This window comes from Hemiscyllium ocellatum, chromosome 22 (assembly GCF_020745735.1).
Source record: "Hemiscyllium ocellatum isolate sHemOce1 chromosome 22, sHemOce1.pat.X.cur, whole genome shotgun sequence".
Lineage (NCBI taxonomy): Eukaryota > Metazoa > Chordata > Chondrichthyes > Orectolobiformes > Hemiscylliidae > Hemiscyllium > Hemiscyllium ocellatum.
In genome coordinates this window covers 14233150-14256617 of record NC_083422.1, presented here as the reverse complement: position 1 = coordinate 14256617, position 23468 = coordinate 14233150, and the positions used below count along the sequence as shown (strand labels likewise).

General features: G+C 40.0%; 1 protein-coding gene across 1 annotated transcript in view; it reads left to right on the top strand.

The window, feature by feature from the left end:
* asah2 (N-acylsphingosine amidohydrolase 2) overlaps positions 1 to 21754 on the top strand; it is a gene marked incomplete at its 5' end in the record, with an annotated part of 66782 nt that extends 45028 nt beyond the window's left edge. The window contains 4 exons of the mRNA XM_060841769.1: positions 5159 to 5311; positions 7085 to 7144; positions 8842 to 8930; positions 21562 to 21754. Coding sequence (XP_060697752.1) covers positions 5159 to 5311; positions 7085 to 7144; positions 8842 to 8930; positions 21562 to 21754 — 495 coding nt within the window. The remainder of the gene's footprint in view (positions 1 to 5158; positions 5312 to 7084; positions 7145 to 8841; positions 8931 to 21561) is intronic.
* Positions 21755 to 23468: the final 1714 nt, after the last annotated feature.

The window sequence follows — 23468 nt, the reverse complement described above, 5'->3', positions numbered from 1 at the left end:
AGACCCACAATGCCATTTGGAAGGGAATTCCAGATTTTGATCCAGTGAATACAAAGGAATAGCTACATATTTCCAAGTCAGGACGGTGAGTGCTTTGAGGCGAATTGAAAGTGGCGGTGTTGTCATATATCTGCTGCCCCTGTCCTTTGTGGTCATAGGTTTGGGAAGGTGCTCTCTATGAATCTTTGGTGAATTTCTGCAGTACATCTTGTAGATAGTACATGCTATTGCTACTCAGTGTTGTGGTAGGAGCAGATGTATGTTGATGTGCCCATCAAGTAGGCTACTTTGTCGTGGATGGTATCAAGCTTCTTGAGTGTTGTTGGAACTGCACCCATCCAGGCAAGTGGGAAGTATTTTTTCACACTCCTGTTCTTGCAGCACTACATTACTGTTCCAGGTCAGTTTCTGCTCAATGGTGACCCCCAGGATGTTGATGGTAGGGGGATTCAGTGATAGTAACACCATTGAATGTGAAGGGACAATAATTATGTTCTATCTTGTTAAAGGTGGTCAGTGCCCAGTATTAGTGTGTTGTGAAGGTTACTTGCCACCTTTCAGCTCAATCCTGGGCATAGTCCAGGTCTTGTCTTTTGGACATGGAATGCTATAAGGTTCATTCCAGGACTTGTTTCCTGTTAGGAATCCCTGAAGTAGAAAGAGGCTCATCCTCTTCAAACAGAGCTGGAGAAGGACCCCAAAACCTGTCAAACTCATGGAAAATCTGAGAAAAGAAAGTTCTTCATAGAACATCCTCGAGTATTTTTGTGACTTCAGTTGGCAGAGAAAGTGATGGGGAATCATCACAATTGGCTTCCAATCTGTTGTAGATGAAAACTCAAATTGCTGGAGAGGCTGTTGTATATAATGGAATCTAATGAGATGGTATATAGGCATCACCTAGGCATGGCAGTTCATTATAAAGTAGAACGTTGTCACCACCTTGATAGGAAACGTCCTTAACCTCGGCTCAAACTCTGGTGCCTCTATAAAAGACTTATTGGGATGCATACCTGCTAATTCAGCAAGGATTTTGTATGCTGTAAAAAGGCTCCTTAATAACAATACAATTGTAGGCACATATTCATGCAAAATTACCTTCAAATGAAAAGGTGTCCAGACCATCATTCTTAATTTTGAGAGGTCAAAGGTATATAGTCTGAAGCCATTCTTAACTGTCAAATAAACACACTAATAATCAAGAAGTGATTTAGCATCAAAATTCTTGACTTTCGATGTTACCTCAGTAATCCTGGTCCAGATCGTCAACATTTACTGTCAAGCTAATGACTCCTACTTACCAAGAAAATGTGGAACTTCCATGTATTCTGCTTTTAGTTCAGTTTGTTAATTTGGTTTATTTTTGAAATAGCAAAGTGTTCGAGCCTGCTAGGATAAATTGTGTGCCTCCTACTGGACATTCTTAATGCTTGCAATGCTTCCTTCCATTAAAATGCCATCTGTTCAAAATAGTGGTTCCTACCTTTTTTCTGAACAATTTTTGGTAGGCTTCTGTAGGAAGAGACAGACATCTTTGGGCCTAGCCAATGAATGGAGTCAAGCTGAGGTTCAGACTTGTGTTGAACCATCTCTTGGGGTTTGTATTTTATGGCTGATCCTGCCTCATCCATTGCATCGCTTGCTGTATCTTGTCAGGCCTGTTCAGATGAGACTATATCAGCAGTATGGTGTCAAGAATCTGAATAAACTCATTGCTGAATTCTGTGTTGTTCATAAAAATAGTCACCTTATATAAATCCTCAATGGAGTGCATTGAGTCAAATGGGATCCTTGTTTACACTTGGCGCATTCAATAATAAAGTTCTTGGAAGTAAACATCAAAGGCCGCTGGGGCTGACTGAAACTTTCTCCTGAGGTTTCACCAACATCTTGCTGGTTAAGGATCTCTTCAGAGGCTTGAACTATTGCTGTTTCTGCTTCACACAGACCTGTGGGGACTCTGTACCACAACTCCAATCCATGTGCCCTTATCATTCCTTCAACAGCATTGAAGGGACTTGGAAAGGAAAGGACCACTGATCTGCTGCAAGCATGCTTCCATTTTGAAGTATGCCTCATAAGACCATAAGACATAGGAGTGGAAGTAAGGCCATTCGGCCCATCGAGTCCACTCCGCCATTCAATCATGGCTGATGGGTATTTCAACTCCACTTACCCGCAATCTCTCCGTAGCCGTTAATTCCTTGTGACACCAAGAAGTTATCAATCTCTGCCTTGAAGACATTTAGCGTCCCAACCTCCACTGCACTCTGTGGCAATGAATTCCACAGGCCCACCACTCTCTGGCTGAAGAAATGTCTCTGCATTTCTGTTCTGAATTGACCCCCTCTAATTCTAAGGCTGTGTCCACGGGACCTAGTCTCCTCGCCTAATGGAAACAATCTCCTAGCATCCACCCTTTCCAAGCCATGTATTATCTTGTAAGTTTCTATTAATCTCCTAAACTCCAATGAATACAATCCCAGGATCCTCAGCCGTTCCTCATATGTTAGACCTACCATTCCAGGGATCATCCGTGTGAATCTCCGCTGGACACACTCCAGTGTCAATATGTCCTTCCTGAGGTGTGGGGACCAAAATTGGACACAGTACTCCAAATGGGGCCTAACCAGAGCTTTATAAAGTCTCAGTAACACATCTCTGCCTTTATATTCCAACCCTCTTGAGATAAATGACAATGTTGCATTCGCTTTCTTAATCACGGACTCAACCTGCATGTTTACCTTCAGAGAATCCTTGACTAGCACTCCCAGATCCCTTTGTACTTTGGCTTTACAAATTTTCTCACCATTTAGAAAGTAGTCTATGCTTGTATTCTTTTTTCCAAAGTGCAAGACCTCGGATTTGCTCGCGTTGAATTCCATCAGCCATTTCTTGGACTACTCTCCCAAACTGCCTAGATCCCTCTGCAGCCTCCCCACTTCCTCAGTACTACCTGCCTGTCCACCTAACTTCATATCATCGGCAGACTTCACTAGAATGTCCCCAGTCCCTTCATCCAGATCATTAATATATAACGTGAACAGCTGCGGCCCCAACACTGAACCCTGCGGGACACCGCTTGTCACCAGCTGCCATTCTGAAAAAGAACCTTTTATCCCAATTTTCTGCCTTCTGTCAGACAGCCAATCCTCAATCCATACCAGTAGTTCACCTCGAACACAATGGGCCCTCACCTTGCTCAGCAGCCTCCCGTGTGGCACCTTATCAAAGGCCTTTTGGAGGTCTAGATAGACCACATTCACTGGGTTTCCCTGGTCTAACCTACTTGTCACCTCTTCAAAGAATTCCAACAGGTTTATCAGGCACGACCTCCCATTACTAAATCCATGTTGACTTGTTCTAATCCGACTCTGCTCTTCCAAGAATTTAGAAACCTCATCCTTAATGATGAATTCTAGAATTTTACCAACAACCAAGGTGAGGCTTATTGACCTATAATTTTCCATCTTTTGTCTAGATCCTTCCTTGAACAACAGCGATCTTCCAATCATCTGGGACTTTCCCTGACTCCAGTGACTTTTGAAAGATCTCAACCAATGCCTCCACTATTTCCTCAGCCACCTCCCTCAGAACTCTAGGATGTATCCCATTGGGGCCAGGAGATTAATCAATATTAAGACCTTTTGGCTTTTCTACCACTTTCTCTTTTGTAATGGCAACCATACTCAACTCAGCCCCCTGACTCCCTTTAATTGTTGGGATATTACTCATTCTTCCACTGTGAAGACTGATGCAAAGTACTTGTTAAGTTCTCCTGCTATTTCCTTATCTCCCATCACTAGGCTTCCAGCATCAGTTTGAAGTGGCCCAATGTCTACTTTCGCCTGTCGTTTGTTTCTTATGTATTGAAAGAAACTTTTACTATCATTTCTAATATTACTGGCTAGCCTACCTTCATATTTGATCCTCTCCTTCCTTATTTCTCTCTTTGTTATCCTCTGTTTGTTTTTGTAGCCTTCCCAATCTTCTGATTTCCCACTGCTCTTGGCCACTTTATAGAATCTCTCTTTTTCTTTAATATATTTCCTGACTTCCTTTGTCAGCCATGGCTGTCTAATCCCTCCCCGGATAATCTTTCTTTTCTTGGGAATGAACCTCTGTACAGTGTCCTCAATTATACCCACAAACTCCTGCCATTTTTGCTCTACTGTCTTCCCCGCTAGGCTCTGCTTCCAGTCTATTTTCGTCAGTTCCTCTCTCATGCCTTCACAATTATCTTTATGTCACTGTAACACCATTACATCCAATTTTGTCTTCTCTCTTTCAAACTGCAGACTGAACTCTACCATATTATGATCACTGCTTCCTAAGTGTTCCCTTACTTTAATTTTTTTTATATAAAGTCTGGTTCATTACATAGCACTAGGTCCAGAATAGCCTGCCCCCTTGTGGGCTCCATGACAAGCTGTTCCAAAAAGCTGTTCATCTTATCTCACCTTCAACTACTTCATCCTACTTTGTGTAAGCCGTCAAGTCTCGATGCTTGGGAAGTCTTTTGAGAATTTTTGCTTTTTAAATCAGTCGTGCCTCATGCTCACGCAAACATTGCCTCACGAATCTTCAGATCCTTCTAAGAAAAGCACCATCTATACCTTACCCATGTGTTCACTGCAACCACCATGCAGTAACATGTTCTAAAATAGGTTCTTCAGGTTTTCTTTTCAGCTCAGGCCAGGTTTCTAGGTTAACAGTGTTTATTAAACAATTGTGCATGATAGTAAGGCTGCAGAGTAGCATGCACTGCACTGTATGGGTTCCAGCCTCCCTCAGTACTTGTACATGGCTGCTGATGTTACAGCTACGCAACACCTTACTTCAGAGGTCCATCTACATATCCTTTAAATTCTACAACAGCTCATTCAGACTGAACTTGTAGACCATTCCGACCTTCTGTTTACCAGATGAAATATCTTGTTTTCGGCAATGTTGCTTGAGCATTAGGAAGTGAACTTATTTTTAGTTTCTTTATCCTGATCCAGTTCTAACACCATAAATGACACTTTGTTCAAACTTTGTGACTACAGTACTTTATCTAATTTCCTCAATTAATTTCAGAATCATTTCCTTCCTTTGTCGTTGGGTCTATGACCAGCAAAAGGCTTATTATAAACTGTAATTGTTTCCCATGCTCTAGGATTCTGTCAATCAGTTGCCCAAAGGTCCAGAGCCACCTGATTTTTCTGACAAGCAGCTGATCTCATTGCTGTTCCCGAATCCAGTTGATAAAACGCCGGCTAATACATCTTTTGGTGATGTACTAATAGATGTGCAAGGATCATACAGACTGGTAAGTAATGCATGTTTATCCATATTTCCATAATTAACATGTTTACAAAATTTGGGAATTGGAAGGAATTGTGATTTACAGCTGCAGATTTCAGCCGTTTAATCAGCACATGGTTTTCCCTTTGGGAATAACTTCCCAGGGGCCGGTATCGCTTCACCAAGTCATCCTTTATTAACATGTTCGCACTGATCCAGCTTCCTCAGAGCCAGCTGCTAGAGTGAGCAGAACCTCTGACACTCCTGTTTATATCTGTCAGCTCTGATTCCCTGAATGGACCAGGTTAACAGCCCCAATCAGGGAACCCATATTCTATGAGCTGACCTCTCTACAATCACTTTGTCTCTCTCCCTATATGCCCGGGGACGTAGGCCTGTTTTTTATCTCGTACCCTCCCCTGGGGTGCTTTTGCACTGTATCCGGTTCCTCCAACTCAGCCTAAGATATGGGCAATGTGCACCAGACTATAGCCTGCTTCTTGCACCTGGAGCTTCTTGGAACAAATGAATGCTCTTCTTCAGGTGTTAAAGGCATTGAGGCTGTGACATCCATTGTGTCCATCTCGAACTCTGAGGCTTCTTCACGAGACAGATGGAGACAACCCATGGTTTCCGACAGTCTGTTCGGATGTTCTGAGGGACCGGGTATGTTTTGTGAGTTTGTAACTTTCGTGTGGTCTACATGCTTCATGAGGTCCGCCTCACTGACCCAAACTGTGTAGGTCATGGGGCTTGGCCTCACATCAGCCAAGCCTCTTACCCATGCAGGGTCATCCCCGTGGTTTTGGCACTTTGTCCCCTGAAATAAGCTGTCTTCCTTTCTGGAATTTTGTGTCTGGCATTTGTCTTCCTGATGCAATTTAGCCTCCCCCCACACCTCCCGACCCATAACAAACTCACTGAATTCAGTTTGACTTGGTTTCAGGAAAATTTCTCCTTATATCACAGTGCCTCGTTGAAACAAAATTATCCCTATCGATCCTCCTGTGTACACATTCTGAACCGACTGAAAGCTTACACGCTCTCAGCTTTCTGCTGTAAACAACCTAACTGCCCAAGAATGATTTTATCTCATTGTGTTTGCAACCCAAGCAAACAACTTTTATGAGATAGTCATTGCTGATCACCTGGGACCAAGGGCATTCATGCATAAGTGGTAATGAGGTTTTTATTGGTTACTGAGGCAAATCTCTTGTTTGAGAGTAAGGTGAGATTTGAGAGGTAACCGTAGATTGAATAAAATAGTACAAGTTAAGAGTGAGACAGGTCTTTATGATAGTCGAGTGTGTGTTGCTGGAAAAGCACAGCAGGTCAGGCAACATCCAAGGAGCAGGAGAATTGACGTTTTGTGCATAAGCCCTTCATCAGGAATAAGGTCTTTATGATATGTATTTTTATATGCTTGGTGAGCTGTGGGAAATGTGCTTACTTTGCACTTCAAAATATGTCTAAACTGTTTGGTTTGAGAAGTTGTGATATTTTATGATTTGGAGGTGCCAGTGTGGGACTGGGCTTACAATGTTAAAAATTACACAACACCAGGTTATAGTTCAACAGGTTTATTTAGAAGCACGAGCTTTCGGAGTGCTGTTCCTTCATCAGGTGGTTGTGATGAAGCACCTGATGAAGGAGTAGTGCTTCTAAATAAACCTGTTGAACTATAACCCAGTGTTGTGCGATTTTTAACTTTGTGATTTTATGCTTAGCTTTGACGGAATGAAGGAACAACCAAGATCAATGCTATTTATATCTATTCACATGTTTGTATTTGCTGTAGGGCGATATTGCAGAAGTGACGTTTGTGAGTGGGAATCCTCGGAACTCGGTGGCTTCTATGGTATGTGATTCAATCAGATACTTGGGAGGAGGGGCGTGCTAAAACATTTGCACTTACTTGAAATGAGCAGATTGCCTTCAGGAGACGCACTTTCATCCTGTACCATAGGCCATTTCAAATAGTGGGTGTGAGATCCAATACAATATCACAAAAAGGTATTCACAATAAAGCTGACAAATACTGAGCACTTTCAAACAAAGGCTGTGCTCACTCATAAGAATGGGCATGACCTCACTAGTGAAAGGGAAGTGAGTCTGTTCATGATTTTCATGTTTTAAGTCCCTCCCCTTGCTTGATTGACCTGTGAGCTGAGTCAGTTAGACCAGCAGCAAAGCTGGCTGAGAATTCTTAAATCCTGTGTGACAGCAGCTTTTAAATTTTACAGCTCCCCATCCACACCTCACATTCCAACCCAGTAGATCCCTCGTCATGGAGAGATTTTCTTATGAGGACAGGTTGAGTAGTTTGGGGTCAAGTAATCAGGTGAGGCCTTATGGAAACATACAGGTTTCATCGAGAGCTTGATAGTTTGGATGCTGAGATTTTTTTGTTCACTTTGTGGGACAAGCTAGGACCAGAGGGCAAAATCTCAGACTGATGCATCGCTCATTTACGATGGAGATAGGAAATGTTTCTCTCAGAGGATAGTCTATTTGAGGAAGTTTTTACTGCAGAGGGCTGTTGAGGCTGGGTCCATAAGCATATTCAGGGCTGAAAGACAGATTTTTTTAAATCATTCAGAGATTCAAAGGTTTTGGGGGGAAAAGCAGTAAGGTGAAGTTTTGGATTATCAGATCAGCCATGATCCCATTCAATGATAGAGCACACTTGATGGGCCAAATGACCTATATCTGCTCCTACACATGGTTTTAGTGTCCTTTTTGGCACACAGTTACTGACAAACACATGGAGAACATCAGAGTAGGCCATTCAGCCTTTGAACATGGATCATGGCTGGTTTGCATCATTAATCCATCGACCTGCTTTAGTTTCAGAACCTTGCCAAAAATCTTACTGAATAACGCTCTCACTTAATAACAATGAATCAATTTCAATCAAGGCATTTATTGTTCATGCAATTTCAACAGCAATTTTGGAGAGAGAGTTCCAGTTTGCCAATCCCTTTGTACAATGTCATCCTGATGTTAGCATGAATGGTTTGGTTACAAGTTGTAGAGCATGTCTCCTTATTCTGGTCTCTCAACAATAGAGGAAAGAACTGTCATATCAAATCCTTCAATTATATTCAACACCTCGGATAGATCTCTTCACTTTCTGTACTGCGGACAGTCTTGGTATTTGTTCATTGATGAGATTGGAATGTCTGCAAATGAGATCACATGGAAATCAGCACAAGACCAATAGTATCACCTTTGTAAAAGGAACATTATGGCTGGTATCACCATTGGGGGGAGACTTTTTGGTCTAACTCGCTGTAACTATGGTAACCTGGGACCTAGATACTAAGTGACTGTATAGTGGTACAGTTGTGATCTGTCGCATTAGACTTTGTAGAATGGAGGAATGTTGCTGATAGGAAAAAGATCCCTCAGGATAATTAGAAAAGAGAACACAAATAATTGAAATTCTATTGTCATTTAACTTAACTACTAAACTGTTTGTTATCACATTCATTTATTAATTGAAATCTCGGCCTGACTATTTTTCACACTTGCACAATACTGTGTCTGTTTTAGACTGGTGGAACGTTTCTGACAGTAGAAAAATATGAGAATGACACTGGAAATTGGATTGTCATGTACAATGATGCTTCCTGGGATACCAGGTAACCCTTCTTTCTCGATTGTCATTAGAATTAAATCAGGAGCAGATATAGTCCTTAGCTATTAACATTTCCTCTTTAATCAATGTACTCCAATTCAAATTAATGTTTCAAATAATTAAGTAGGACTTGAAATGCTTTCTTCATCCCCTTGGGAAGAATCCTAACCACTGCTTCTTTATCCTGAGAGAATTCCTATCAATGGCTCATCATCCTAAGATGATTTCCAATTCACTGTTCCTCATCCTGGGAAGGATCCCAATTACTGTCCCTTATCCAAGAGTGAGGAACTGGAATCCATTGGCTCTTCAACTGCACAAGGAACTGTTTAGAATAGCTCAAATTGCTTAAAGAATCGTTTATATTTTAAATATCTTGGTTATTTTGAAACTGCTGTATTTGTTGATTGGAAGAATTTTGAACATGCAGTGTGTAGGGATGAACGCAGTGCCTCCATATGTGAATAGTTTACCTATTTGCCTAAATTTCTTTGTGTCTTTTCTCCTCTTCATCTTGTTCTGCTTTTTTTAGACCATCCATAATGCTCAGCTCTTTGATCAACCTTTCGGTTGATATCTCTGACGCTTACATTACTCTCCATGAGCTTCTGTGAAGGACCTTGGGATGACTTTGGGAAACACACCATGAAAATGCCCATTGTTTATTAAGTAGCTACGTGTCTCCCAAAATCCTGAAGTAAGATGCTATTGTCACATGGTACTTTGGGTCAGGTAGACTGGCTTTTTAAAAAGGTTTACAACATGCGATGAACACTTTGAATCTGATTTTTATTTTAAATACAGACCAACTATTCGCCTCACTTAGGGCTATTGCAAGGTGGTATTAGCTGTTGATGTATTAAAGCTTGCAATGAGTCTGCATATCAGCAAACCAAAATTCAAGCCACAACCTCCATGAATGACATCAGCCTGCAGATTATTGTCAGTCAGTTGGATGATAAGGATCAATAAATGTAGAAGTGCACCTTCCTAAATATTGAGTCTTCCTTTGCCACCCTGTTCCATTTTCCTCTGTGTACTTCCTCCTTTCTGTGATGTAAAAGGTCAAAACACTATTCATTCCATGTTCACACATAATCACTGCCCTGTACCTCATTATCCATTTGGAGGATGTAATTTAAGTAACGAGAGTCACAGAATCTTAGAATCCCTACAGTGTGGAAGCAGGCCATTTGGCACATTAAGTCCACACCGACCCTCTGAAGATCTTCCCACCCAGACCCATCCCCATCATACACTTCTTCCCATCTGTAACCCTGCATTTCCCATGGCTAATCCCTATAGTCTGCACATCCTTGGACAATATGGGCAATTTAGCATGGCTAATCCACCTAACCTGTACATCTTTGGACTGTGGGAGGAAACCAGAGCACCCGGAGGAAACCCAAACAGACACAGGGACAATGTGCAAACTCCACACAGACAGTTACCCGAGGCTGGAATTAAACTGGGGTCCCTGGCGCTGTGAGGCAGCAGTGACAACCACTGTGCCACATGTTCTTGTTAATTCTTCTAATGAATAGATTGGACTTTTTAGTCTGATATAATCCACTCAAGATTTCATTACGAGAACATTTGTGAATAACTTATCTTTCCCCGAGTGAGGGAGTGGAAGTGACGACTGCCTCAGAGAGAGAAGTTCAACACCTGACCAGAAGTCAATATCTGAAGCTTTGAAATTCCAAGGATAGTTCCAAGCTGCTTTTTATTGGTAGTACGCTGAAAGTTAATTACTAAAATTGTTTTGTTGGCGTTTTTGTTAGTGTCAATCAAGCTGCTAAAGTGAGGAATGATTAATTCCACGAGGTTAATTCTGGTGTAATTAGGGAAAAAAAGCTTTCTCATTAAAAGTGAGTCTGCATTTTAAAACAATTGAGTATGTAATATTGTTATGGGAAGTGATTAATTTACAATGATCCCACAGGAGACAGGTATGTCTTTGTGAGGCTGAAGATAGGACAGGTTGATCGTGTCAAATTCTAATGTTGAGTTTGTATGTTTGAATAGCTGCCTCACTGTAGGTCTCTGTATATAAGTTTATAGGCTGCATGACTGAATGGCAATAAGTAGGAAAGTGACAATGCAGGATGCTTTTGGAAAATCTCTACTTAGATACTTGATCCCTCATCACATCTGAACTGCTTTTTATATTAGTGCAAGATGTTATGAGTCGTTTCTTCATAAGAACTCCTTCATGTTACATTTTGTGATAACTTAACACAAGGGTTTTCATATGAGCATAAACCTAAAACTTAAATTGTTCTGTTGGCTGCTAATTTCTAAAATAGAAACTATTGCAAGGTGTCTTTAAAAAGCAACTATTTTGCATTCTTGTCAAGCACCAAACAAAAAAAACCTACAACTTCTGCTATTTGTAGCTTTGCTAATAAGATTATAAATATATTTTACTTTAATTGTAATTAATCTGTGATCCATTGTGCTTTGAATGTAAGAATAATTTGGGGTTCGAGAACAGGATACTGCACCTTTTGGCTGACTCATAAAACAATGCAAACAAACAGTTCAGATGCAAGGATTCACCATCTGTCATTGAACCTACCTGTATCAACACTGAGCTTAATGCTTTCCTTGTACATGCTCACATCAGTATATTTTCTCAACTCCTTTCTGAATTCCCACCCATTAACAAGTAAAATCTATGCAACAAATTTCTGCAGGCTACTTTTAAAACAAATGCAGAAGACACTTAAAAGGTAAGTCAAAAAAGAAAGGGGTGTGAGAATGTGGATCGTACTGCCCTTGGCAATGCAGAAGCAATTACATATATAAAATAATGATAAAGTATGGTGACACTCTGTATGACTGGTACAAAAATGTAGCTGTTGCTTCAGCATCTCAAATATCTGTGCACTGAGCACCCTTATACACCCATTAGATGAAAGGAATAGAGATCATGCCAGCTGTCCCGTTACTAGTTGTAACTATTACTCAGCACCTGTGAACAACCAGTGATTGGTTCATTGAACTATCTTTGTCCCTCAAAACTCTGCCAGTATGATAGCCTCACAGGCATTGCACAGGATCAATTCAGGGAATGGTTGCATAATATGTGTTTATGGTTGAAATGTATCCTTTCCTGTTGAGCATATCATGGAATTGTTGGGGTACAGATTCCTTAATGAATACGAGCCATATGATGGTCTATGTCTAGGGATGTCCATCAATTGAGGAACTGTCGCTACCTCCCTTTCTGCTGCTGGATTTGTGTGTAGAAAAGTACTTTATGATAGGCTGAAGTCACCATTTCAGTGAATAATGTGTGAGAAAGTGATCAATTGCTAAGGTTTCTTTTAGTTGTTCAGGACAGTGTGGGTATACTGGCTCAGCCAGCAATTTTTGCCCATCCCTAATTGCTCTTGAGATGAATGTGATGAACTGTTTTCTTGAACCACTACAGTCCTTAATGCTACAGTACATTGGCAGAAGAGAGAGTAAATGTTTGTTGATATGGTGCCATTCAATTAGGAGTTCCAAGATTTTGATTCAGTGACACTGAAGAAATGGTGATATATTCCAAATCAGGATGTTGAGTGGCTTGGAGGGGAACATGAAGGTGCTGGTGTTCCCACGTATCTGCTGCTCTTGTCCTTCTAGGTGGAAGTGGTTATGGATTTGGAAGCTGCTGTCTAAGGTTCTGCAGTGTATCTTGTAGATGGTATACACTGCTGCTACTGAATGTCAGTGGTGGAGGGAGTGGATGCTTGATGAAGTGCCAATCAAGTCCTGGATGGTATCAAGCTTCCTAAGTGTTGTTGGAGCTGCATTCATCCAAACAAGTGGCGTGTATTCCATATCCCTCCTGACTGGGCCCTTATTGATGGTGGGCAGGCTTTGGGGAATTGAGAGGTGAGTTACTAACGCAGGATTCCTATCCTCTGATCTGCTGTTGTAGCCATATGTCTACATAGGCAAAATAAAACAAAGATGCTGGAGATCTGAAACAAAAGAGAAATCTCTGGGTAATCTCAGCATATCTGGCAGATCTGGAGAGAAAGGTGAGTTGACATTTTGAGTCCGGTGAGATTTCATCAGAACTTCAGTTTCCACAGATGCATCCAGACCGGAGTTTCACCAGCAATTTCTGTGTTTATATGACTAGTCCAGTTCTGTTTCTAGTCAGTGGTAACTGCCAGGATGTTGATAGTAAGGTAATCAGTGATGGTTATTGGATGTCAAGGAGAGATATAGCCATCATTCTAACAGTCACTAGCCACCTATCCCCTTCAGACTTGGTGATAACCTGGTGCATGGTATCACGCGATCCCAGGACCATTGGCTAGCATCTCTCCAGCAGTTAGTTTTATATGCCTTAAGTGCAAAGTGATTGAGTCTCTGGGCAGATTTCCCCATGTTGGACATATCTTTTTTTGTGTGATGTCCCCTGTAATGCTTACGTCCTATCCTCTCCTCTTAATCGTTTTGGGTGCTCTCTGTACATATTTTATCATTTTTCTTGTTTAGCTGGGAATGTCTCTTAGCATAGTGGGAAAATACTTTCTCCTATTAATACACTTTAATCTGACAACTGACAACATCAGAACTTCTGCACATATCAAGAATTTTCCTCAGAGTACACTTCTCGCTCAGCTGGCATGTGTCATGACCGAATCCTTTACGTCTATGACAATCTTGTCTTTAATGAGATTAGCTTACAGTTAACTGAAATCTCAGGATTCAGCTGGTTTATTAGTGCCATCACATATTGATCCAAAGCCTCTTTCTTCCCATGGACTCAAATGTTGAACATATATGATTCATAAAAAATGCAATATGTGATTCAAAGTAAGCCTTCAAACTTCTAAAAATCTCTCTTGTCTGGGTCATCTGCTCCTCACTGAGATCTAGGGTCCAATATGAGGTTTATGCCACTATTTCCTCTGAACTGATAACAGGGATACTACAATAATTGCTCAATTCTGCAGATATTTCCTTGCTTTATCATCATGAGTGAAAGAACATCCAAATCTGTCTCACATCTTGTTTCCCTTCCAGGCAGAAGTGCATAGAAAATTCATAGCCATTCTGATTTGCCCACCACTTCAAAGTTTCAGACGGTGTTTTAAATTATTTTTTGTTTTTTTTGAGGAGCTGGCTCTCTGAAAATTCTCACAATCTCAACTGCACACTTCTGACAATGTGGTAACTTCTGACATTATGTTTCAAGTAATGTCTTTAAAGACTACCACAAACTAAAGTGAAGCACTTACAGCTGATGTAGACATCACATAACTATGGCACATCAGCTGATACATTATGTACAGTTGCATGACTTGATGAATTTTGGAGCATGCTTCGGGGGTTGCATGACCATGTTCACCTATCCAAACAGAACTGTCTAGACCTGCAAGAGACATATTTAAACAGATTGGCAGCTATCTGAATTTTTTTTTTGTGCAGCAAGTATTTATGTTCTGGTGTGTACTTCCTGAGAATTTATTGGAGGCAGATTTAATCATGCCTTTCAAATAGAAGTTAGGTAAGTCCTTAAAGGATGGTGGAAATTGCTGGGTTACGGAGGAAGGCCTGTGGAGTGCAATCTAATTGATTAGTTCCTTCTGAGAGTCCAATGGCCCAAATTTCTTCCTCTGTGTTTGCTTGATTTCATGCAGAGAGATGTTGTTTGTGGATGTGGTAATAAGTCCCGATTGAGCAATAAAGATATTAACATGATTCAGCAGTTCAGTTCCAGCAAAGGCTGAAAGTTTGGCTTATTTGGTCAATCTTAAACTGTTGAATTATTTAAGGTTTCTTCCAGTACCCAATGTCACTGAAAGTCTTGTGCTTCGCTAATGGGTACATCTGAATGCAGAGTTTACGTGACTGTTATTATTTCATGAGTCGATCTTTCCCAGTTGCACAGCATGTGGAATCATGAAAGCTCAATCTTCAAGCAATTCATCTGAGTTTTTGAATTTTTTGCCCAGTGCAGCACAGAGAAAACTTCAATAATATTCAGCAGCAAAACCTAACTTATGTGGTAGCGACTGAGCTTATTTAATAAATTGACACTGCATATAATCTCCCAGGTAAGCTCTTAGTTCTGATCGTTATGACAGTGAAGGAAGGATTGTGATACAGAATAATTTCAACACAGAAGGCCTCTTAGTGAGAACAATTCATCAATTTTCATTGAATATTTAAACTGCAGTTCAATAGATTGTTGATAGGTAAGGGAATCATTGTGAAAGGTAGATGGGAATGCAAAATTCAAAACACGAACAGATGAGCTATGATTTTACTGACAGACAGAGCATGGCTTGAGGGGCCAAATGGCCTGTTACTGCTGTAAATTCGCATGTTTGTATCTGATTCTGCCAGTCTGATTCTCTAACCCATAGCCCTGCGAATCTCCCTCTCTGCGTTCTTATCCATTTCCTTTTTCAGAGCCACAATGGAATCTACCTTCACTGCTCTTTAAGAGCAGTCTATTTCCAACCCCAGCCACTCACTGAGTAAATAATATTTATCATGCCATCTTTGGCTCTTTTGTCACCTTCCTTGTGCTGTCTGATCCTTGACCTTTCTATCAAAGGAAGAGCTTCTCTCTGCCTACCCCTTTCAGGTTGTTTGTGATTTTGGAAACCTGTATCAAATCTACCCTCAGCCGCCTCCTCTCTGAGGGCAGAAAGCATGTCTCCTCCCATCTAACCACATAAACACAGTCTCTCATCTTCGATCATTGTTGTGAATCTTTTCAGCACCTTTTCTTCAACCTGTGCATTCTTCCTAAAGTGGAAGGACTTGATACAATCCTCCAGTTGAGGCAGAACAATCCTTTATAAAGGTTCAGAATAGCTTCGCTTTAGTACTATGCTTTTATTAATAAAATGCAACAATTTTCATTGGTGTAGGTAAACCAAAATCAGACCTGAAAGCTTAAAGTAGCAAAATAACATGATGCGAGGACAAAGGAGATATTCCTGTTACAAGAAACCAAAATCCATATCATTTACGGCTTTTCGTTTACAGATTCTTGGGAGAAATCAGGCAAGCTTGATAGTCAAGTGAAAACAATAGTAATGGTTGGACATAACGCACCATTTGCACACTGACTGCAGTACGGGAACCAGAGCTGATGTCTTGGGTTGTGTTGCATTCAATGAAAGGATTGCTCGCATAAAACCACAAGTGTGCACTGAAAAATAGACAATCTTGCTACCTTAGATTTCATCCCACAATGCCCTACATGCATTAAGTGCTTATGGCTACTTTGATAACGTGATGTTTGAAGCCAAAACTACAAGGGAAAAGAACATTGTAACAGCAGGTGCACATTAAGATTTATTAATTATACAGCATTCAAAAATAATACTATAGCAACACATTAAAGGTGATATGTTTTGATGATCCTCAATTCAATGTCTTCCAATTTCCTCATAATATCTTCCAGTTTCCTTATGTTTAACATAACATAAAATTGAAGTGGATACATCAGCCTACTAAGGCATTTATCACAACATCTTTTCTCAGAAAGTACTTTGTATTGTCCTGACTGGATGTCTCCGAATACTACTTAGCATTGCACACAATTAGCTAACCTCAGTGTTTGCATGTCATTTCCTAAGGCCAGGCATGCACAATTATTCCTACATGGAGCATTGAGCATGTTATCATTTTAATTAAGGCGAGTCTATATTTCTGCCATTATGTAAGTACATGGCTTAGGAAAATCTGAAAGCTTGCATGCAAAAAGTTAAAGACAGTCAATTAGTGAAAATATTGTGCAGCTAGCAAGCATCTTTCAGATGTGATGTTAAACCTCAAGGTCCTACATGTGATTCCAGACCTACATAATGTGTTGACTCTCAAATGCCCTCTGAAATGACCTGGTAAGGCTTCAGTTATACCAATTGCTACAAAGTTACAAAGAAATGAAACCAGATAGATCGCTTGGCATCAACCCAGGCACTGGAAAAGTTAATGACAGAAACGTCCCTGTCAATCCTGCAAACTTCTCCTTACTAATATCTGGGCAATAGTGCCAAAATTGGGAGAGCTGTCACGCAGACTAGTCAAGCAAGAGCCTGACGTAGTCATACTCACGGAATCATACCCTATAGACAATGTCCCAGACACCAGCATCAGTTGAATGTATTGAGTTCCCAACCACTATTTGAAGATTTGCAGTGAGCTTCCCAGGTATTGTGACCAACACTTTCCTGAAAAATGTGTTGCTGGAAAAGCGCAGCAGGTCAGGCAGCATCCAAGGAGCAGGAGAATCGAGCAGCAGCAGGAATCCTGACAAAGGGCTTATGCCCGAAACGTCGACTCTTCTCCTTGGATGCTGCCTGACCTGCTGCCCTTTTCCAGCAACACATTTTCAGCTCTGATCTCCAGCATCTGCAGACCTCACTTTTTCCTTTTTACCAACATTTTCCTCTCAATCAACACCATTGAAGTTGAGTACCTGGACATTTATGAAGTTAGTCGATGTAAATTGGTAATTAGCTGTCAAGCTTGCTTCCACTCAATGAAAAAAAAGTTAACGGAAGGACATCTCCAGTGACGGTGATGTTGGTGTCTGGGACATTGTAATGTATGATTCTGTGAGTATGACTATTTCAGCCTGTTGCTTGCCCAGTATGTGAGACAGCTCTCCCAATTTTGGCTGTAGCACTCAAGTATTATTATGGAGGACTTTGCAGGGCTGTTTCTGCCGTCATCTTTTCTGGTACCTAGGTCGATGCCAAACGATCCATCTGGTTTCATTTTTTTGAGACTTTGTAGCGATTGGTAGAACTGAATGCCTTGCTATGTCATATCAGAGGGTATCTGAGAGTCAACCACATTGCTGCGGGCCTGGAATCACATGTAGGCCAGACATGGTGAGGATGACAGATTTCCTTCCCTGAAGGAGATCACCGAACCAGATGGGTTGTTTCAACAATTGACAATGGTTTTATGGTCATCAGTAGACTCTTCACTCCAGACATTGTTTTGTTCAATTCAAATTCCACCATCTGCCATGGCTGGATTTGACCCTGACCTCCAGGACATTAGCTGAGATTTTCAATTAATAGTCTCGTGACAATACTACTGGGCCATCACTTTCCAGTTGAGGACATTAAATATATTCTTTTATTCATCACAGATGTAACATGGATAACCAGCAAGTCAAATTCCAACATTGTGGAATTGTTTTTCTGTCTGAGTTTCAAGCTTTTAAAAATAATCTTTCTTATCAGCAAAGTTTCGAATTTAGCTGCTGTTGGCGGACTGCTGCTTGTCCCAATTTATTTCAGAAATAATTTTTTGAACTGGGAATATTTGTTACTTCAAAAAGCTAGCTTCACAGTATTGACCCTGTTAGTAATGTGAGCAGTAAGGAACTCGAAACTCTCCAAAACACTCACCTGCCATATATTCGTTTTTCTCTGTTATAAAGTTCACATAGTGCATTCACTGTAAGCTCTCACTGATCCCCCAACATGTTAAGAACATATAACCATCATGATGCATGTTTGAAACCAAAACAAAATTGCTGGAGAAACTCAGCAGGTCTGGCAGCATCTGTGGAGAGAGAACAAATTTGGGTCTTTGTTTTAGATTACCAGCATTAGCAGTTCTTTGTTATGTTTTGATGTTGAATGTTTACTGGAATCCTGTTTTCCAGATTTATTGAAGTTTCTGCAGTGATGACAAATTCTGTGATGATGCACTTTATGGGTAAAATGTTAGAATGAAAATCATACAAGGTGACAGGAAGGGTAGAGACCTGGGCAATGTCAAAATAACCTCCTTAACCAAACTGGTTTTATTCATTGCAAAAGGACAGAACTTTAATCCGACAACAAGGGAGCAAAGAACAACTAGGCAGCAACTAAAATATGCAAAGTGTTACATCTGAGACTTTAAAGGAAGTCTAAGAGTAAATGGTTTATAAATAAATGGTTTATTGTTGAGAAGTTGAAGGAAGGCAAGAGATGAACTATGTGTTAGATTTATACTGTTGTCTGAATGAAGTAAAATATAATAACACTTTCGGTGAAAATCTGACACCTTGTGGAGTCTGTAGATTTAAAACTAATTTCACCCCCAATTGGCCATAGGCCAGTTGAAATGCATTTGCAACGTAGATCAAGATTTTATAGTTTTATTGCCCTCTGTGGTTACTGTAATAGTTTAGGAGGAAAGGTGTCTTCTTCAATCAATTAGTAGATATTAATCAATCAAAGCCAAAATTGGAATTTTAAGTCTAGCTTTTCTTTGCTGTAGGCTGTATATTGCTGAACCAATATTATCATTTATACCAGGAATGTGTTTAAAAAAAATCCGACAATTAGAACTTGTCTCTGGTCTATTTGAATGGTCCCAGCTGGATTTATGCGAGCACTATTGAAAAGCGTAGGCTAATGTTGAGAAACTTCAGTACAGATGCCCTCATGGAACTATGTCTGCTTAAGCTGGTTCAATGACCCCCAAAGATCGATCTCTGATTGGCTCTGGGGTCTAAGAGAGGGTTCCATCATGGAGATTATTAACAGAGTCTAACTGTTATTTGTTCAGAAACTGAGAGCTGGTTTAATCTAGTATTGATAATAATTGTTAGCAGTAAGAGTTTGCACAGACATCAGGAGATTATCATTGTTCGAACCATGCTCTGTGTGGAGATGGTGATTTGCAAAGCCAGAAACCTATTTGAGAGTGTATTTAAAGTGCCAGCTGCAAACTAAGCCATGACTGTAAAACAGAAGTTCAAATGCACGAAACTTACTGAAAGGAATTGTGTGTGTGTTTGCAGTTTAGTCGAAAGTAGCCTTTCTAGTTGAACAGTTTAAAGGATTACACAATTACACTGAAAGTAGACATGAACAGATTGGGTTTGCTTTGTTCAATAGCCGGTTCAAAACCAACTGCTACTCAGCAGGAGGAAGAAACAAAAGAAAATTACTAAGTTTGTTGGTTAAAGCTGTCAACCCTTCAGGATTGAGTTAAATCTTCATGAATTTAACTTGCAGCACCCTATTATGAGCAAACCAAGAGATTCATTCTAGGAATGTTAAAAAAAATTCTTTCTTTTATTAGTTTTAAAGATATTGGAGTGAATGCTAAATTGTCTGACCCTGATGCAACCTTCAGAAATACAAACAACCACAGTTCGAAACAGTTGATTCATTTTCTGTTCAACGTATCAAAGACGTTCATAGGAAAAAAAGGAAGGTTTGGGTCAGTCAGGGATCAAAAAAAAGATTTGATGGATGGAGGTAGCTGACATTTGAATATTTTGCACCTGTCTTTACTAAGGAAGATAATGCTGGGCAGGTTGTGGGGAAAGTGGAGTTAATCCAGATACTGGAAGAGTTTCAAATTTATAAAAAGGAGGTTTTAAAAAGGCTGTGTACCGAAAGTTGATAGAGCACTAGGACTGGCTAAGGTGAATGCAATGATACTGAGAGAAGTGAGAATAGAAATTGCAAAAGTCTTGACCATAATATTCCAATCTTTGACTCAGGGGTTATACCACGGGCTTGGAGAATAAATATTTCATGCTTGTTCAAAAGTTATATGCTTACTAAAAGTGTTCTCAGCATGTTTTTTTGAAAGGGTGTAAAAATAATCCCAGTAACTACAGGCCAGTCAGTTTCAGATTAGCTGTAGTGAAACGTTTACAAACAATAATTCATGACGAAATGTAAGGAAAGCTAACATGAATTTGTTAAGCACAAATCCGGTTTGTCTAACTTGCTGGAATTCTTTGATGAGGTAACATGGACAATTAATTTGGATACGGAGGAAGCGAGGACTGCAGATGCTGGAGATCAGAGTCGAAAAGCGTGGTGCTGGAAAAGCACAGAAGGTCAGACAGCATCCGAGGAGCAGGAGAGTCGACAGTTCAGGCAAAGCTCACATTCCTGATGAAGGGCTTATGCCCAAAACGCGGGTTCTGAGAGGAGAGATGTCAGAGAGAGGGAGGGTCAACATGGACCAACAGCTTTAAATTGCTTTCAGTGAATAGCCAGACTGGCAAAAACCAAACCAGACTAAAGGAAAACTGAGCTGGGAGAATTGGCCATTCCCATTTCAATGTACAAGTGTTTTTTCAAAACTTGAAAGCCTTTTTTCCCTTGGCAGTATCTGTTAGCGAGAATCAATTTAGCCCCAAAACCCATCTAAGCCTAGATCTTTCGGAATCGCTGCTTTTATAACCTCTCTGGAAAACAAAGCCAAGGACAACATAACCTTGTTAAAAGGGCAGCTTCAGGCTGAAGAACATTCTAACCTTTATTCAATTTTCCGTGTGCCATGTCTTCAAGAATTATGGAGATAGGGTAGAAATAATTTGGATGGTGATGCAATCTGGGTTCAGTGTCCATTGTATGCAGCAGCTGGTATTCAGCTTCATTGCAGTCAAAGGAGTTAATTATCAGGTGCTGCATAAAACCGGTGGCCAATTCACCAACACCATTTTGTATCACCAAGTTTCCTCCCCGATATGTTGTTTTCGCATCCACCTTGCAAACATTGGTTAGCATGAGCTTCACAGCCTGACTTTGTGTTAATTTATTAATGTGAAGGTCGCGAAACTTTTTTGCAGGTGACTGTGGGATTTATTCTGTTTGCATTTAATAATGGAAGTTTGTTTTTGTTTTTAGATTGTACTGGAACAAAGCACCTAAAGGTAATAGCAATGTCACAGTGGCCTGGCACATCCCTCACACTGCAGAGCTCGGAATATACAAAGTGCGCCATTTTGGCCACTTTAAGACACTCCAGTTTCTGAAACCGGTCTTCACTCCTTATGAGGGCTCCTCATCCCCTTTTGAAGTGAGGAAATTAAACTCATAAACCATTAAAAATTATGTTTACATTTTGCAATTTAAATTCTATTTGATTTTTACCATGGAGCAGTGAATTTAAAAGAGAATAAATCTGTGCATTATATTCATGATTTGGTTGAATGATTTGCTATTGATTGTTACCAGGCATGTTTCCAGGGCAGATATAAGATGGGAGATTCCCAAATTGCGCAAAAGCATTAATAAATTGCCTTAACATCTGGAAGATTGCTCAACTTGCCCACGCTGAGTGTGTAGTCAATGATTAGTCAGTAAAATAAAATGAAATAATAATATTGACAAAGTTGATCGTTTTTCCATAACAAATAGCCTTGGTTTTGATTGGAAATATTTTCTAATATTCTTATGTGTTGAGGTGAAAAAGAGAACTGAGCAAATCTAAAATACTTGAAATTGTGCCCACTAAATCAAGTGATTACCTTGAATTCCCTTTAGTGATAACTTGGTTAATCCCCAAGTTTCCTGGAGCAGGATTGTCAATTAATAAAACAAAATTTGATTCAATTAGTTGTATTTGATTTGGCTTTACTGGTTGATACCACACAATCATTAAACATTTGCACATTACTTTGCTGTTTAATTACAGGAACAGTATTGACAAACAATTACAGCTTATTTTTCTAAACCTTGAATTATCATGCTAATATTCAGTAGTAATTTTCTTCCTTTCCTTATGATATCAAGCTGTTGTTATGATTAAGAATGTGGACACTAGCCCAAACCAAAACACTTTAACTCATTAGGTTTATAGATTAAAAAACACTTGAAATGATTGACATTAAAAATTAAGGGCTTCTCAAGTGTTTAAATAGAATTACTAGATATACATCCATAAAGTACACATGGTCTTTCCAGCCTGTCTACTCACAAATGTACAATTCAACAGCTTTAAGTTGCAGAATGATTCATTACTTGGTTATCTTGACTATATTTCAAGGAAAGGGTGAATTAAAGTGAGCAAATAATATACAATGCCTCACTTCTTTGAGGTGGATTTTGCTAATTGGGTCGAATTAAGTCAACACCTTGCCAATATCCCACTGCAGTGCCCTTTACGAGGCAGCCATCTTGGATGAATTGTGGTATGTTCTTACCCATCAGTAATTGTAATACTTAATTGAATTTAAATATGCTGGTGGACATTATCTGCTGATAACATGATAGTTCCACTGCTTTCTAGTGAGTTTACTTTGAATTATCACCTTGGCATTGGTCAGATTTGCAAGTGGACTTAACTGGTATTTGCTTTAATTTGAAAAAAAAACACAAATGTTGGAAAATAGACCGCCCTCTCCTGTGGAGCAAGCACATGTCATGACCTGTTGTTAACAAAAAAGCTTTAATTGTCAAAAAGATATTGAAAGCCAGGTCAATATGTTCTAACTAAGAATTATTCGGAGTTGGCAGTAGGTGTAAAAATCTGAATACAGGAAGTCTGTCACAAGGTTCAGCATTTAAGGAAAGAAAGGTTGTGAAAGAATAGCCCAGATCTTAGGTCTCAGGATACTTGGAGCCTGGATATAACTTGAAAGACATGTGCGTCAGGACTTTTCAAAAAGCCAAAGCGTCTTTGTCCAGGGACCGCAAACTTCCATTGGGCAATTATTTAGCCTCCGAACTGATTCTGAAAAGGTCCCAGCTCTGAATTATAATTGGAGACTTTGGAGGGTCCTTATTGATTTACCAGAATAGTTAGCCTGGAA